Genomic DNA, 18,608 nt, shown 5'->3' with positions numbered 1-18,608 from the left:
CTTCTCTTTCTCTAAAATAAGGGATCTGGAAGGTCTGTAGAAGAAATAGTGTTTCTCTTCGGAGTGGTTTTCCCACAGCCATCTGTTCTGACTTTTGACTGTATTTATAATCTCATTCTTTCAATTCTTGAAATTCATTCATACCATGTGTATTATTGCTTATCAATAGGATTTTTTCTCCCTATGACTACCCTCATCGAGTTGAAAAACGTTTTTTAGCTGTAGTGTTCTGTAACTTCAAAAATGTATGTTTAAGTTAAGCACATATCTGGAATGCACCTTGTTCTTTCCACAGGCCATTGAAGCTCCCAACTCAAAATTGGCAAGCACCTTGTCTTTTTTGTCTTGATCATTGTAGCTTTAAAATAACTTTCAGTATTTGGTACGGATAGTGTTTTCTCATTATTCTCTACCCCATTTGAAAGTTGCCTTACTGAATGCCTTCTTGTTTGTTTTTAATATAGGCTTTGATGTAATTTTATTAAGGTTAACTCCGATTCCCTCAACAAAATTACACATTCCTTTGTGTTTTAGTTGGATCCCATTTAGGGGCATGTTGAAAATTTTAAAATGTCAAGAGTGCTTTACGTTTCCCTAAATAGTCTATTTCTATTCATTAGTCAAGTTTCACAGATGTCTGCACATAGGTCGTGTACATTTTTTTGTTGTTGAGGGCATTTCTAGGACCTTGTTGTTAGCAGAATATTATTTTGTCTTTTATTTTCCAGTGCTTATTTTTAGCTAGAAAAGCTAATTTGGTTAACTTGCCACCTTACTGAATCTTTGAGTTTTCTTTTTAAATTTTTATTTTAGGCTAGATTGGTTTTGAAAAAAAAATTCTTCGTTTAGTGCTTCCAGGGATCAGAGATTCCTGCTATTCCCTCTGTTCCTCCCTTACTCCTAATTTACACATAATTTTTGGCATTCCTGGGTTTTTATTGTATGATGCTCTGTTTGTTATTTTGTCAGGGATAGCATTCTAAGATATTTTGATTACACTTTAAATATGTTATTAAAGTGCCTTGTTACTTATCGATGGTTATTTTAAATTATAGTTAAGAGTTTCGAGTGTAAATATATACCAGGCTTTGTGAATGAACAAATTACGGGACCATTTTATGATGGCTTGGGCTTCCATGTTTGTAGGTGTATGGGGAGAAGAAAAAGAAATGTCAGAGTATTCTAAGAAATACGGGTTCTGGACCAGATGAGTATGAATAGGAAAAGAGACCAAATCCCCAAAGGTTGGACTAGCAAGAAAGACAGAAGTTATGGAGACTTAGTCATAAAGCCGCCCCCACCCCCCGCCCTCCACCCACACCATGTGCAGGAAAATGTTGCCATTGTTATTTGGTGTCTCCTGACTCTCAAACATTTTGGCAAAGGCCTAACCCTGCCATTTTCCATCTCTTGAATATATAGGGACCTGCCATTATTCTGGTGAATTGAAAAGTGTTGACTGTGTCCTGTATCAAATGCATCAATTTTATAGAGATCTGGCCATTAGAAACCCTTTATCCCTAGAATCTAGGGTTTGGGGATTAGAACATATTTTCTGATTGTTCACTACAGTCCAAATACACTTTATTTGGGTGTCACGTTTTTAGCTTATTTAATCTGATGCCTGAAAGATATTAGCAATAAGAGTAGGTTCCAGAGCTGTATTTTTTCTTAAAGTATGTGAACAGTGTGTGCACCCAGACAAAGCTGATGCTGATGTTTGTGGTGGATGTAAAGTGGGGGTGGGGAGCAGTATAAGCACTGATTTTTAGATAGGAAAAAACCTTTTTATTATAACGAGGAGTAGAATTTCCCAGTGATTTGGAGCTCTCATTTGCACTTACGCTGTATAAATTATACAGAAATGATAAAGATTAATGAAACATTTCGAACTCTGAAAATTGTGAAGGACTAGAAAATGTTAGTGAAAGTATAAATATGACTAATCTCTGATGGAAAGATGTTTTACTCTGATACTCATGAATTTGGTAATTCTCAGTTTATGAAAATAGTCCTTAAAAATGGCAAGGGTATAATAGAGATGGATTTGCTGGTAACATAACTATGAAAGTGCTGACCAAAATGGTTGCTGAAAGCAGATGTGCGGATGAACTAGTAGAAATAGAGAAACTGGCCAGGAAGTCGTTGTTGTAGCGTGATCAGATAATCACAGCTTGAACTAGATGGCAGCTCTTAGTTTTTAGCTTTGGGAGGAGAAAGAAGAACAAAAAATGTCTTCCGAATTGCAAGGTAAGAGCTACTATAGCACTGTTTTTTAAATTTTCTGGCAGCCACTGTATATCTTTTATAAGTTTATTTTCAGCTGCTTTGGGTCTTCATTGCTGCACATGGGCTTCCCTCTAGTTGCGGCGAGCGGGGGCTGCTCTTCCTTGCGGTGCACGGGCTTCTCATTGCGGTGGCTTCTCTTGTGGAGCACAGACTCTAGGCACACGGGCTCAGTAGTTGTGGTGCACAGGCTTAGCTGTTCTGGCATGTGGGATCTTGCCAGACCAGGGATCGAACCCACGTCTCCTGCATTGGCAGGTGGATTCTTAACCGCTGCGCCACCAGGGAAGCCCCAACTACAGCACTCTTGAAAGTGTCTTGAGTTTTAGACCTCACATGGAGATATATGCATTGAAATTTCCCATAACACACAAGTCGATCACAGGCATTTCTAGCTGGAGAGAGATCAAGGCCAAATTACAGAATCATAAAATTTAGTAGCAAATGTGGGAGGAGGGTACTGAGAGACTAGATACATGACTTACATACATTCTGTGATTGGTGATTGAAAATAAAATGATTTTATTTTCAGCCTCATTGGTTACTTTCTCCTCTATAAGGCTTTCTGTATTCAGTTCCAAAGATTTTCTGGGGTGGTAGTGCTGATCTGTTTGCTTTTTGGTTTTTCCACCGTCAGTTTGTTTCTTAGTCTTTGGTTTGCTAATTTGCTTAAAATAATATCTGACACATAGTGTTTAAATATTTTGGGAGGTAGATGAGGTAAACAGATGTATTCATTTTTGCCATGTTTTAACCAAGTACTGCAATTGTGTGTATTTAATTAGTTTATAGTGTACATTATGGAGTGTAGTATGATAAAGACGTTTCAGAAAAGTTTTTGCTGAGTACCAAGTGGTTCAGTGTGTAAGCATTTGGCTGAGGTTGAGAACATTGCTCTTCTGATTGACAGTAGTACAGTGTCATTTAATGTCATTTGTAATCATGAAAGAGAGAGGTTAAGTAACTGCCAAGGTCAAACAGCTCATGAATGATGGAGATGGAAATCAAACCCAAATTAGCCTATTCCAAGCTTTGGGTTATTATTAGTACTCCATGTTGTTTTTGTAGCTCTAATATAGTGGTTTAGAGTTAATGTAACATTTAATTGAATATTTATTTCCTTTTAATTTCTTTATAGGGATTTATCAAAGATGTTCATGAAGACTCCCTCACAGTTGTTTTTGAGAACAAGTAAGTTATTTTTTTATTGATAGAGATCCTAATTTTGAAGACTGGTAGTGCCAAACTGTTTGCTTTTGGCTGTTTCTATTGCCAGTGGAAAATGAGTGTGCTTTTGGGTGGGGGGGTCTTTGGTTTGATTATCTTTTTGAGTTCAAATAATTTTAGTTTTTGATGACTTCACCTGGTTTTCTGCTCACAATTCACTTGGCACTTTTTCCATGACCCCTTTCTTTGTCAAATCACATGTGGACGTGAATCAGTAAGTAGTTTTTGCAAAAATAGACGGCACGAATGGGATTATAATATGCTTACTTCTTAAAAACACAGAATTTTGAAATGATGTAGATAAGTATTAGGCTGTCTTTAATTACTTGATTATTCATAAGGAATAATAAAAAGTTGTATAGATATTGTAAAGGTTAGGTAAGTTGTGCTAAAAACGTTAAAGACTGTGTTCTGGGCTTGGTTAGGAAGGGTTATAAAGGAGCACTGTATAATTGAAGGTCAGAAAAGAAACTGGTCAACTTTCACTTTTAAGCTGCTTCTGTAACTGCCTCAATAGATACTGGCCCAACAGCTGTTTCTTGTAGAAACAAGTGTTGAGATGATTTCTGTCTTTCAGCAGCTGCCATTTAGGACAGTAAAGATGAAAGAAAGCACTCAAATGTCTTACTTATCTCTTTTTTTGCCCAGCGTTGGCACAGGGGAGCCATAGGAGTATTTTACGTGCTGCTGTACCTCCCAGGCATGTGAATGACCTATTAGAACTTAAAGTAGGAAAGCATTTAGCTTTATCAACTTAGTTATAAAATACAACCCACAAAAAATTAAGCAACAGCTCAAGTAGTAGTTTTAACACATTCGTATTTGCTACAAAGATTAAAAGTAAGTTTTTTCTAGGTTTTAATTACAATGTATGTGTTCATTGTAGAAAAGAAATTCTATCTGTGTAAGAAAATTAAATCTTTTCATAATTTAGCTATTCAGAATAATTGAGTAGTTTTCTATATTTCTGTGAACATGTACATTAAGAAATTATGCAGCTTATATTTTATAATCTCTGAAATTGTGTTCCTTAATAAGTCATTGAGTGGTAGAAGTGTTTGTAATAAGTTGATCCCACTTATAGCAGTTCGTTACTCTGAACTTACCCTATTTCATTTGCAGAATAATGTATGTATTGTTACCTTAGGATGAGTAATTTGGAAGCAATATATAATTGTCAATGATGTTAACTATTTATAAACTTCATCAAAAGCCATGCAAAATCTGTTCTACCTCAACAGACTACTTGGAAAAAGATTTAATACAGAAGTTGTTTTTCTTTGGGGAAAGCTAAATGATTGATTTGAAAAATATACAGCACTAAGCATAGACTACATAGCTTCTGTATTAGGGGCTATTAGAATAATATATTTTAAAGTTGTTAATTCCTTTTCTAATCCTTCAGTTGGCAACCGGAACGCCAGGTTCCATTTAATGAAGTTAGATTACCACCACCACCTGATATAAAAAAAGAAATTAGTGAAGGAGATGAAGTAGAGGTATGTATTTATAAGTTTATTTTCTTGTGTGCATATTTTTTTGTTTCAAATAAATATTCTTGTTGGAAAATCTGTTTAGTTGTTAGAGAATAAATCTAATTCCTTTTCTCCATTCTTTCTATTGGTAATGGCTGTGTAATGTAGCAATGCTTGAGTTTTGGAGCCAGAACTGGGATTAATGTCTCAATGCTACCATTTTTAGGTTTGTAGCCTTGGTCAAGTTTTTTTGTTTTTAATGACTAAAGTGAAAATAATTTGAGAACTAAAGACGATAGTGCATTTGAGTTGTTTTGCACAGAATTTGGCGGAGACAACTATATGACGTTGGTCATTATTTTCCTTTTTTTTTTTTTTTTCTTGCTATTTTGCCTTGTGCTTTTTCCTCAGTATCTTTGTACAGTATTAGTAGCTATCCTTTATTGTAGTGATCATTAGTATAGTTCCTATGTAACTATGAAATATTATAATTAGCATATACTGCCTTTTTGAATATTCTAGAAATATTCAGAAAACTTTAAAAGGAAAAAACCAAAATCACTGCCCAGAGATAAAAACCACATTTCATGGTTTACATATTCCCAGGCTCTTCCTTTTTTCTCTTTTAAAAAAATAAAAATTGTACTGCTTCTTTGTATCTTGCTTTTTTCACACTTAGTAGATCTTGAATGTCTGTCTTTTATATTTATTTTTTATTAACATGCCTGCTGTTATGTAAAAAGAAACTTGGAAATAATTGTCAAATAGAAGCATAATGAGTTTGTTGGAGATAGAAAATTTGATTTTCGATTTTTAAGAAATTGATACCTCCGAGGAGCTCAAATATGCTAAAATGTATTTCTCACAAGGAGTTGTCTTGATAATGTTGAAAGAGATTTTCAAATCTCATTTGTACCTAATTTATGTAGGCTGGGGTAGGAGAACTGGGAACACGGGTCAATCTTTAATGTTGAAACAGCTATCTGAAAACACTTAACAGTACGTACTTTGTGCCATACACTGTTCTGAGTGCTTTGCACATGAACTCATTTAGTTACTTACCACTTTTATTCTTAATAATTTTTTTAATGGTAAATTTTCTTTTGAGTTAATTGTAGATGTTAGGCTAGAAAGTCAAATTGTAGGACTTTAACCCCTAACAACTTGAACTCACATTCTAAGATTTTGCCTAGATTTTAATTCTTGCTCTAGGTAATTAGAGCAAGCATCCTGCTTTTGCTAAATCAAAGCATGTTATAACTTAATTGTGTCAGGGTGCCACATGTGTGGCGGTCATTTCTGTGAGTAGTGCTTTTCATATTTTAAAAATTGTTGTTCAGACAGTTATTGTTAATGTAAAGGCTCAGTTTAAAGGAAAAACTTGGTGGAATGCTGAGGGTGTTGTTACAGCGTGCTTTCCTCAGTCTCAATCTGGGAAGATCCTGTCCAGTTCCTGGACCATCTTTATGGCTTGCCTCCCCAATTGTATACAAAATGTTATTGAATGATTTGGAAATTGATGATTACAGAGTGTTTTATTTCACTTTCTGTTTTATGGTTCAGTCTTGGTGAAATTTGTTCCCTTAAAATTAATGAGAATCATGGTCTGGAATTAAGATATTACTGTTACTTTGTAATTTTTTTGTGCTTTTGAAATTTTTGAAAATTCATATAGGGAAGAAGTTTAAAATTAATCTTGCCACCTGTGGATTTATTGTTCTTTTTTTGTTTTGCTTTTTTGCCAGCGTTAGGAATTTATTCTTATGCCATGGAATGAATGCTTAGGAATTATGGTTGTTAGTGCTTTATATTTTGAGCCAAATAACTTTATGTAAGCTCCCCCCCCAAATTCAAAGTAACAAAGCTTAATATAAAAAGTGAAATGATACAGAGTTACATAAAGTAAAACGTGAACCTTTCCTCTTAGTGTAGGTATGTAGGTGTGCTTATCTGCCCACCCCAGCTTAAATCTCATTTAAGAGATGTCTCTTTAGATTTTTTTCTTTGAATTTATAAAGAATATGTGTGCTTTTTTAAGTTACAAAAATTGGGAATACATTTTATTTGTGATTTTTGTAGTCAGTTAATTAAGATACCGTAGACATTTTCAAGTCTGCACATACAGATTTAACCTCATTTTTTCTCACCACCCCATGATACTCCTTAGTATAGGTGTATCATAATTAGAAGTCTTTGAAATTATTGACAGTTGTTTTTTGCTTTTATCCCCCCCCCCAAAAAAAGCAAGAGTTAATGTCCTTATGTAAATCATTTTCTGTTAGTATAAATCTTGGTGGTTCAATTGCTGAATCAAAGGCATGTATATTGAAAAGTTTGATAATACCAAAATATACCATTTTGTCCTCCAAAAATGCTTTTTGAATGACCACTTCATAATTTTGCTAATACCTTAAGGTGTTTGTTTCCTCATAGATTGACTGACTGGATTATTATTAATCTCATCTGTAAGTTTTCATAAACATGATAGAAGGAAGCTGTTGTCTTCTCTGTCTTATGAACCTTGATTACTAGTGATATGGAGTGTCTTTTAAATTAGTTTATTGGCTGTTAGCCCCTTGTTCTGTTTATTATCTATTTTATTTTTTGCCCATGTAGTTTTCGATGTTGGAAATGTGTACATTTTATGGGTAAGTTTCTGTTATATATTTTTTCTCCCAGGCATTCTTTAAAAAGCTGTGCTTTAGTGGCTTTTGCCATTAAGAATTTATATTTTTACTTACTCAGATCTGCCAATTTTCCCAGATTCAGATCTGCCAGTTTTCCCAGTGTGGCCTCCAAGATAACCCATTTTAGTACTTCTACAGAGATGGCCCCCCCCTTTTTTAAAGAGTATTTAGGTTTTTAATATAACTTGAGGGCTTCCCTGGTGGCGCAGTGGTTGAGAGTCCGCCTGCTGATGCAGGGGACACGGGTTCGTGCCCCGGTCCGGGAGGATCCCGCATGCCGCGGAGCGGCTGGGCCCGTGAGCCATGGCCACTGAGCCTGCGCGTCCGGAGCCTGTGCTCCGCAACGGGAGGGGCCACGACAGTGAGAGGCCCGCGTACCGCCAAAAAAAAAAAAAAAAAAAAAAAAAAAAAAAAAAAAAACTTGATTCTTTTTAGGGTAATTTATTGCATAGTATATTGATTTTTTTTAAAATTAAGTCATTGGTTACTGTTCTTTTTGTGCTAGTTGTAAATACTATAATAGCAGTGGTAACAGCTGACACTAACCCATATAATATATATATAACTAACTGGCTTTTTAAACACATTCTATCAGTTTGACATAATAGTCTCTTGAGGGCCTCTTCTAAACTCTGTGAATACTTTAATTAACCTTTCCAAGGTTCATGTAGCCTGAAGGTTAGGAAGTTGAATAACCAGTGTAAGTTTTTGTCCTGAATGTTATTCTTTCTAATATGTCATGCTGTATTACAGGGTTGTGAATTTTGTGCCACATTCCCAACTCTTGTTCTTTTGCAGCTCTAGGAACCCTTCCTCTTTGAAGAATGGAAAGGTGACTATGATTTGGCCATTAGTAATTGATTTAGAACAGAAATGATCCAGAAGGGAGCTTTTCACTAAGCTGTCCAGGCATTTATCTAAAGTTCAGCCATACAACAGAAGACCTAAATAGACATTTTTCCAGAAGACATACAGATGGCCAACATACAGATGTTCAACATGGCTAATTATTAGAGAAATGCAAATCAAAACTACAATGAGATATCACCTCACACCAGTCAGAATGGTCATTATCAAAAAGTCTACAAATAATAAATGCTAGAGAGGGTGTAGAGAAAAGGAACCTTCCTACACTGTTGGTGGGAATGTAAATTGGTGCAGCCACTATGGAAAACAGTATAGAGGCTCCTTTAAAAACTAAAAATAGAATTACCATATGATCCAACAATCCCACTCCTGGGCATGTATCTGGAGAAAACTGATTTGAAAAGATAAAGGCACCCCAACGTTCACAGCAGCACTATTTACAATAGCCAAGATATGGAAGCAACCTAAATGTCCATTCAGATGAGTGGATAAAGAAGATATGGTGTACACACACACACACGTATATATACACACACAATGGGATAATTCTCAGCCATAAAAAAATGAAAGTGCTATTTGCAGCAACATGGATGGAGCTAGAGATAATCATACTGAGTGAAGTAAGCCAAAGACATATTTTATGATATGACTTATTTTTTTTTAATTTTTATTTTTTTAATATTTTGGCTGCGCCACGCGGCATGTGGGATCTTAGTTCCCTGACCAGGGATTGAACCCATGCCCTCTGAATTGGAAGTGTGGAGTCTTAACCACTGGACCGCCAGGAAGTCCCCATATGATCATGTGGAATCTAAAATATGACAAGTGAACTTATTTACTAAACAGACTCACAGACATACAAAATGAAGTTGGGTTACCAAAGGGGAAGGGGCAGGGGATAAATTAGGAATTTGGGATTAACAGATACACACTACTATATATAAAATAAACAACAAGGACTTACTGTATAGCACAGAGAACTATATTCAATATTTTGTAATAGCCTATAATGGAAAAGAATCTGAAAAAGAACATATATACACGTGTATATATATACATATATATACACACACACACACAGATATACACATATATATATATACAAAACTGAATCACTTTGCTGTACACCTGAAACTAACACAATATTGTAAATCAACTATGCTTCTATTTAAAAATAATAAAAAATTCAGCCATATGAACTTTCCATTCTTGTAGGTCAGGTATGGTTAAATATTGGCGATTTCACATGGCTTACTCTAAAATTTTATTACTTTACAGACATGTTTGGCTACTTCAGGCTTGCCCTTTCCAGCCAATTTATGAGACTTAGATGAAATTATAAAACATAAAGTAGTGTCTGGTAGTGGCCTCAAGAAGGCACTATATGGCTTATAATAGAAAGTTGGTTTTGAAAAGTGTAAGATTCAAAGGTTTATTTTTAAACCTAATTGGTGGCTTTGTGTTGATAAAAAGTGGCATATATTTTCAAATCTTTAAAGTATTTAATATAATTAATTTTTTTTGACAAGTGTCTGCTTAATAGTTGATTTTGTTAACTAAAGATTGCTAAGAAAATTGATAATTCCCTGGTGGTCCAATGGTTAAGACTCTGTGCTTTCACTGCTGAGGGCCTGGGTTCGATCTCTGGTCAGGGAAATAAGATCCCACAAGACGCGTGGCATGGCCAAAAAAAAAAAAAGATTGCTAAGAAAATAATGCTCAACTTGTAAAGTTGGAAATGATGGGAAAATGAAGAGTTCTTTAGATTCTCTTAAGCTGGATATATAGTATAATGTTCTGGGATATTGGAAGGGCAGTAGAAAGAGTTTTTCCCCAGTGATTTCACATGTGAGGTGCCTTATTTTTTATTATAAGATGCCTACCTTATTCAGCAAGTTAGTAACACACACAAACGTGTTACATAGGAAGCCTGACATCTCAAGCTAATAGATAATTTTATAAGACTTTTTAAGTTTTTCCTCTTGGGCTTAACATATTTGATATATAAAAACTTTTTTTTTTGAATTGTGAAGTCTTCTGGTTGAAATACGGATAGGCAAGTTTTTGTTCTTGTGACATACACCTTTTCTTCCATCTTTTATGGCAGATAGTCAGACATTATGGTTCTACATCTTTATAATTTAGTTATAATCTTGGGATAGGTCCCTTGAGAGAAATTTGATAAAGGGATTAAGAATAATTTGATGTAGAACACTCCCTTACCTTACAATTTTTTTTTTTAATTTGGCCATGCCGCATGACATGCGGGATCTTAGTTTGCTGACCAGGGATCAAACCCGAGTCCCCCTGCAGTGAAAGTGCAGGGTCTTAAGCCACTGGACTGCCAGGGAAGCCCCCTTACCGTACAATTTTTTTAATTTAGTATTTTACTTATAAGACAAATACAATATACATGTATAACTCACATCTTACCTTTAAAAATGTTTCAGTTTGATTCTTGCAACCAGTCCGAAGATTTTAGCTGTCTATAGTTAGTCAGTCTTTCTCATAATACGAAGTCAGCATTGTTAGTTTTAGTGCTTGGGAATGCTCATATGTTAAAGAATAGGTGAACATATTCTTTATTACTTGTATCTTTTGGGGAATGGGCAGTTTCCAAGACTTATGAAACCCATTTGTTAAAGTATCAGCCACAAATACTAATGAGATAATACTGTTGTGTAAGTAGATAAATCACATTAGTGTTTTCTAGATGTTAAGCTTGCTTTCCTAATGTACATTTTCTATTTCTTCATAGATTGTAATGAGATGAAATAGATATGAATAGTACTCAATAAATGTCTTTCATGTAGTTGTAAAACAGGTCATTATGATTAAGCATTCAGTTTAATGCTTAACATTTAGAATTAGGTAAAAACTGGTAGAAATTGTCTACTGCTGGTGTTCACTTTATTTCTATTTGGTTATAACTTTGAAAGGCATCGTTGAACATTATTAACTTGAATGAAAAGCTGATAACGTTAGGATCCAGACTGGAATTCCATTTAAGTCATAATTTGGTTGTGTGCTGGAATTTGGAGGCTAGTAAGGTTTGACTTGGATTCATTTGGTAGAAAGAATACTGAAATAGGCTTTTGGAATTTAATTCTTCCATGAAACTGTAGCCTTCTTCAGTCTGGGTACAGTTGTGTTTTTAGGTCTCTCATGGGCACTCCTTAGTCTTTTTTTAAGCTCTTTCTTGGATTTGAAGAAACTTAGAATGTTAGAGAAATGAGGGCCATTGCCTTAGATTGTGAATTGCTTTCTTGGAATAGTTTGGGGATTTAAGTGAATTGAAATCTGAAGTAAGGGAATTTCTGTGAGATGCTTTTACTCCAATGACGTAGTCATAAATAAATTGAATAATCTACATCTCGGACATAGTATGCTAGGGCGTGGTTTTAACACTGGGTTATTAAAATGACTTTTTATTGTGTTGAGTACAGTGTTCATTTTGTAAAGGATGTTATTTGACCCACAACACAAAAGTGGAGGCAAATTCATAGCATTTTGATTTGAGCCAGGAACTTAGATTAATTTGGCTTTATGAGAGAGGCTTTGTCTTTCAGGGATCAGTTATTAATGAAGTTTACAGAGATGGATGTAAGTGTAAAATGAAATCCAGCATTTTAATGTTCAGTGAGAACTAAAGCTGCAAGACAGTCCACAATGTTTTATTCTTTTTTGTAGGTAAACTTACATAGAAAACCAGATTCCTAGATGGTTATTCTTTGGTGAAATAGAACAGGTAGTTTATTGTAAGACCCATTTTTCAGCATTCAAGCTTGAGGCACCCATCCACTGTAGATCAACAAGAGATATACCAGTCTGTTTAGCTGAACTGCCTTTCTAAGATAGTGCTTGGAAAGGGCACTTTCCTTCTTGTTCTCAGGGTTTTCTTTTTGTTTTTTTAATTCTCAGTATACTAGGGAAAATAGTCAGCACTTACCATTTGAGTCTAATGGGCCATTTTTATTGTTTTTTATATTTTTAAGTCATTTTACATACAAATTTACAGAAGTAAGAATAAAAGGATGGTGAAGATAAACATTATTAGATATTTTAATAAGCATTTAAACAAAGAAATCCAAGTTTTTATTTCATGTTTTCTTGGTTTTTGACAATACATATACCTAAAATGAGCAAAGTTTTCTGAATATTAACTTATTGCTCATCAGCTATCATGCATAAACCCAGAACATACCCATCTTGTAAATGCTGATATCAGATTTAAAGTCCATCTCTGATAAGTTCTAGTTTATCATTTCTTCTGTTTCATCTTACACACTTGAATTATCAGAATGCAATGGTTTAAGAATACAGTTGACCCTTGAACAACATGGGTTTGAACTGCATGGGTCCATGTATACTCGGATCCCCCCCGTGCAGCTTGTGGAAGTCTTAGTTCCCTGACCAGAGACTGAACCTGGGCCCTCGGCAGTGAAAGTGTAGAGTCTTGACCACTGGACTGCCAGGGAATTCCCACTCAGATTATTTTCAGTAGAAAATGCTATAGTACTGCATGATCAGTGGTTGGTTGAGTTTGCAGATGTGGAACTGCATATACAGAAGGCCGTCTGTGTTACACTCAGCTTTCAACTGCATGGAGGGTTGACGCCCCTAACCCCTTTGTTGTTCAAGGGTCAATTGTATTTTGGAACTTCTGATGGCTTCTAATTTTATCGAATAGAATATTAGCATCTTTGCCCTATAATTACACCACTCTCATATTTAACCAGTTGGATTGACTAATGTGCATTTCTTCGTCATCTGTTTCTTTCTAGTCAAAGAAGATGGCAGAGTATTTTAGGATGTAGGAAAAATAAGGTTCCTGGATTCTGCCCTAGATTTATGTAAGGGTTCATTGGATGCTTAATAACAGTTGCAAGACAGAATGAGTTTTATTCTATTCTAAAAAAAAGGTAAAAATTTCTTATTTTTTGGAAGATCTGTAAGAAAGGATAGAGTCAAGAAATAGTTAGATTTACTCATATAAGAAATGCGGAAGCTAAATTTGAGTTCACTGGAGCTTCACTGGTATATAGGCTTTTTTTCCCTCAGCTTTTCTCTAATCATGGTATGCAGTAAAGTTGATCATGAAGTTTTGGCTTATTTATTTTTAGTTCCAGTATACCCCTTCGAAGATTACTCTCATTATCATCTTGATAGAAGATTCAGGCTTTCCAAAACTGTTAGCCTGTCAGTAGTTGTTTACATTATTTCACAAATGGCTGTTAACATGTATTGATTGGTAGATTTCTCTGTCCACCTGTGTAGGGACAACTTTAGTTTAATCAAGATTTTTGTGAGTGTTTCTTAGTCATCTCTTCCCAGCCCCCCACTTCTCATGTATTGAAAATATATCAAACAAACTGCTGTGTCATAAGAAATAACTCTAATTCTCAATGGAAACTTTTCTAATGTATTATATTTCAAAATACTTGATAATTATAGAATACGTAAGATACAGGTTTTTTTTTTTTTTTTTTGCATAGGAGGTTTTGTAAGGTATGTACTCTGCTAGATGGCCTTAATGTGTGTATAATTTTTTTTTTGTTAGACTTTTAGTACATTTAAGTTCCTCAGCAAGGGATTTAAATGTCATACCTTGAAGGAATTTTAAAATAGGAAGAAATTTTAAAAACTTTCTAAAAACAGTTCTTAATTTCAACATTTTATAAATACTGATAACAGATTTAAAATACATCTTATTAAGGTTCTAGCTTATCCTTACTTCTGATACTTGAATCATCAGAATGCCATGCTCGAAGATGAACAGTGTTGACAGAAACTGAAAGACCTATGTTTTACACTATGTAAAACTGTCTTGTGAGAAGCATTTCTTTAAAATAATACTTATTGTGACTTCCCTGGTGGCACAGTGGTTAAGAATCCGCCTGCCAATGCAGGGGACACGGGTTCCATCCCTGGTCCAGGAAGATCCCACATGCTACGGAGCAACTAAGCCCGTGCGCCACAACTACTGAGCCTGTGCTCTAGAGCCCGCGAGCCACAACTACCAAGCCTGCGCGCCTAGAGCCCATGCTCTGCAGCAAGAGAAGCCATTGCAATGAGAAGCCTGCATACCGCAATGAAGAGTAGCTCCTGCTCGCCGCAACTACAGAAAACCTGTGCAGCAACGAAGACCCAATGCAGCCAAAAAAATAAAAATAAATAAATAAATATAAATCTCTTAAAAAAATAATATTTATGTTTAGTAAACCCTCTTGAATTTGGAATTCGATTTCCAAGGAGCCAAATTGCCCAAAGAGGGTTCAGTTTTATTTTTCAGTAGTAAAATTTAAGCGTATGTAACTTTTATTAAATCATGTTTAGTACACCAATTTCATTTTGTTCACAATATTTTTTTTTAATTAATTTATTTTTGGCTGTGTTGGGTCTTTGTTGCTGTGCGCGGGCTTTCTCTAGTTGCAGTGGGCAGGGGCTATTCTTTGTATTACTCTTCACAATAAAATTTTTGATTCTTGAATTTAATGGAAGTTTGCTCTTATAATAAGTCATTGTCTATAGGGTTGAAATCTTTTTGGATGAAGGAATAAGGGCATTTTTTTTTTTCTTGTCAGGTGTATTCAAGAGCAAATGATCAAGAACCATGTGGATGGTGGTTGGCTAAAGTTCGAATGATGAAAGGAGAAGTAAGTGATGTTGAAACTTGCTTTGTGACTGATTTCCAAGGAAATGCCTCCACTCTTGGTTCTGTAAATGTTACTCTAACTCTTAGTTGTTAAAAGCCTACTTCAGAAATAGTTAATCATGCCTTTCAAAAAGTCATGAGACCAGTAATTTATATTTGTGTTCTGGATTTGCAAACACCAAAGCTGCTCTCCAGAGGTATAAATAACGCAGGCGTGTGAGGACCACTATAGTTCATGCTTGTAAGAATGTATAATGTAGTTTAGGCAAATCAGATTGATGTAACTAAGCTGTGCTTAGTATTTGTGCCACAAGGGGGAGGGTCTGCTGGTTAAGCTGAGCAAGGTAATTAGAACTTCATTTAAAGCTCATTATTTTTATTCAGATGGGATTTTTAAAATATTTTGATGTCTTTTAGTTTTATGTCATTGAATATGCTGCTTGTGATGCCACTTACAATGAAATAGTCACATTTGAACGACTTCGGCCTGTCAATCAAAATAAAACTGTCAAAAAAAATACCTTCTTTAAATGCACAGTGGATGTTCCTGAGGATTTGAGAGAGGCGTGAGTAATTTTGTTTACTGTTGAATTGATTTGTGAATCAAGAGGATTTTTCAGTGCTACAAAAAACTTTTTTCCCCAGACGCCCAGTCAAAAACTTTGATAGAAAATCTTTTTAACAAACAGAAGTTTTAATGGGTGGTGTCAAAATGAAATACTGAGTTTTCATTATAATTGCCCTCTAAATTTAATCTATTATTTAGGTCTTACCCATGAATTACTTTCTCCCTAGGTGTGCTAATGAAAATGCACATAAAGATTTTAAGAAAGCAGTAGGAGCATGCAGAATTTTTTACCATCCAGAAACCACACAGCTAATGATACTGGTAAGGTAACTCCATATTTTAAGGTAGATAATGAATATTGTACAGATTTTATAATTAAATATTTCAAAAGATAAAAGCTAACTTGTTTTATAGTGACTTTATTTAAAATACAGTGTGGGAGAAATTTTTTTGCAGTTATAAAATTGTTAATTTGTACATTTCTCCTGGAGTAAGGAGGAAAAATCAATATAATATTCTTTACATCATAAAATCCTTAATATATAGGATCCTGGATTCTACCCACGCCCCCCAATCATAATTTGAAGAGCAGATCTAAGTAATGTGGAAATTAAGAAAGCAAAGTAAGATTAACTTGTGGCGCGGGGTGGTGTATGTTAGGTGAGGAAGAAGTATAGTAGATGAAAATCAAGGAAGGCCTTTGGAAGGTTGTGTTTGTATTACCTTGAAAAAGGATTTAAGTTTTTGAGTGATTAACTTGTGTGTTTATAGTCTGCCAGTGAAGCAACTGTTAAGAGAGTAAATATTTTGAGTGACATGCATTTGCGAAGTATTCGTACGAAGTTGATGCTTATGTCCAGAAATGAAGAGGCCACTAAGCATTTAGAAGTAAGTGGGTTTACTTGTAAAAGGTTTTTTGCGTGTCCTATTTAGTTTCATGAGTATATTATTCAAGTTCCATGGCTGAAACTACTTGACTGTTAGGTAAGGCAACTTGGGACCTGTTTTATGGCTAATAACTGAAGTCATTGTGTCCTTAGAAGAATTACTTTTTTCTATTACTTTTATCAAACGTAGCCTTTTGTCTGCTAAATGCCTGTTGAGTTATTTGTTAGGACTTGGATGACAGGTGCCAAAGAGCTTAAAAACTCACTAGGGATTTCCAGTAGAACTTTATTGCTGGTTTTTACTGTCCTGTATCAGTCACAATGCATTTCCTTAGTAACTGGTTCACTATAACAACTCCTGGGTAAGAAGAGAGGAGGATATATGGCTTGTAGTTTTCAAAAAGAGCCTACCATTGCTCCTCTCCATCCTAAGGTATTCCTGTTTTCTCCTCTTCTTCGCTGCCACACTATTAGGAGATGTGTTCCCCCCACCCCCTCCCACACGCACTTGTGCACACACACACTGTCTTAGAGAAATTAGGGTACATTTATCTTTAGGATAAGTACAAAAATGCCCTCATTAATTTAAAAGTTCCAAACAAGGGATATGTGAATGAGTTTTGAAACATGAATCGTCTGAACTGGAGAGCTTCCTGTGTCAGTAATTCTGGAAAATTGTTTTAGAATTACTGTTTTCTGTGACCATGATTAAATAGACGGGTCGACCTTTTTTCCCCTTCCATTATATGACCCCAAATGAATTTCCTTTATTCCTTTTTTTCTTAGTTCTTTTTCTTTTTTAAAAAAAAATTGTAGTGAAATAAACATAAGATTTACCATCCTAACCATTTTTAAGTGTGTATTTGATAGTGTTGAGAAGTGTATTCACACTGTTGATCAACCAATCTTCAGAAACTTTTCATCTTGCAAAAGTGAAACTCTGTGTCCATTAAACAACTTCCCATTTCCCCTTCCTCCCAGCCCCAGGTCACCACCATTCTACTTTGTTTCTATAAATTTGAGTACTCTAGATACCTTTTGTAAGTGGGAATCATGTAGTATTTGTCTTTTTGTGACTGGCTTATTTCACTAAGCATAATGTCCTCAATGTTTGTCCATGTCATAGCATGTATCAGAATTTCCTCTTTAAGGCTGAATAATTCTGGTTTTACTCACATATCACATTTTGTTTATCCATTCATCATTCAGTGGACATGTGTGTTGCTTTCTCCTCTTGACTGTTGTGAATAATACTATGAACATGGGTGTACAAAAAATTTTTTTTGATATTTTATAATAAATTATAATTTGCCTCCTTTACTAGTGCACAAAACAACTTGCAGCAGCTTTTCATGAGGAATTTGTTGTGAGAGAAGATTTGATGGGCCTGGCAATAGGAACACATGGTAGTAACATACAGCAAGCTAGAAAGGTTCCTGGAGTTACAGCTATTGAGCTAGATGAAGATACTGGAACATTTAGAATCTACGGTGAGGTAAGCTGTTTGCCCCCCACCTTGGGTAGCTTTCCTATAACATATTAACTGTTGTCTGGAATTCCAGTTTCCAAAGGGTGAAACGCTTTAAATTAATCAGCCTGGCAATCGTTGCATGTATGTAGGTGGATTAAAGGTTGTGTTTAATGTGTACTCTTCTGAAAAGTTCCTTAATCAACTGCTTCTGAATTTTACTCTGTTTTATGTGCATTACAGATAATTTATTCAAATATTTTTTGAGTGCTTACTGTCAGGCACTGGCAGTTATAAATAGCATATAATAGAATAGCTTTTGTAGAACTTGAATTTGAGTAATATTTTGTCACTGGTTAATTGTGACATCTGTGTGGACAGGAAAATAATCTGAAAAATAAATCAGACTTTTCTTCATTCAGACCATCATTCACATTAGAGTAAATGAGTTTTTTGGGGGTGATAATTTCAAGTCTTGACTTTTCATT

At 35.0% G+C, this 18,608-nt stretch overlaps 1 protein-coding gene across 2 annotated transcripts in view; it reads left to right on the top strand.

Annotated features, from left to right (window-relative positions):
- Positions 1 to 18,608, top strand: part of FXR1 (FMR1 autosomal homolog 1) — a gene marked incomplete at its 5' end in the record, with an annotated part of 56,701 nt that overhangs the window by 13,419 nt on the left and 24,674 nt on the right. For both annotated transcript variants that reach the window (XM_079705368.1, XM_079705367.1), the window contains 7 exons: positions 3,425 to 3,477; positions 4,919 to 5,012; positions 15,127 to 15,198; positions 15,615 to 15,763; positions 15,993 to 16,086; positions 16,537 to 16,653; positions 17,977 to 18,147. In XM_079705368.1, the coding sequence (XP_079561494.1) occupies positions 3,425 to 3,477; positions 4,919 to 5,012; positions 15,127 to 15,198; positions 15,615 to 15,763; positions 15,993 to 16,086; positions 16,537 to 16,653; positions 17,977 to 18,147 (750 nt within the window). The remainder of the gene's footprint in view (positions 1 to 3,424; positions 3,478 to 4,918; positions 5,013 to 15,126; positions 15,199 to 15,614; positions 15,764 to 15,992; positions 16,087 to 16,536; positions 16,654 to 17,976; positions 18,148 to 18,608) is intronic.

This window comes from Hyperoodon ampullatus, assembly GCF_949752795.1.
Source record: "Hyperoodon ampullatus genome assembly, chromosome: 5".
In the NCBI taxonomy this organism is placed as follows: Eukaryota; Metazoa; Chordata; class Mammalia; order Artiodactyla; family Ziphiidae; genus Hyperoodon; species Hyperoodon ampullatus.
The sequence above is the reverse complement of the archived record's forward strand: the minus strand, read 5'-3'. Positions and strand labels throughout refer to the sequence as shown.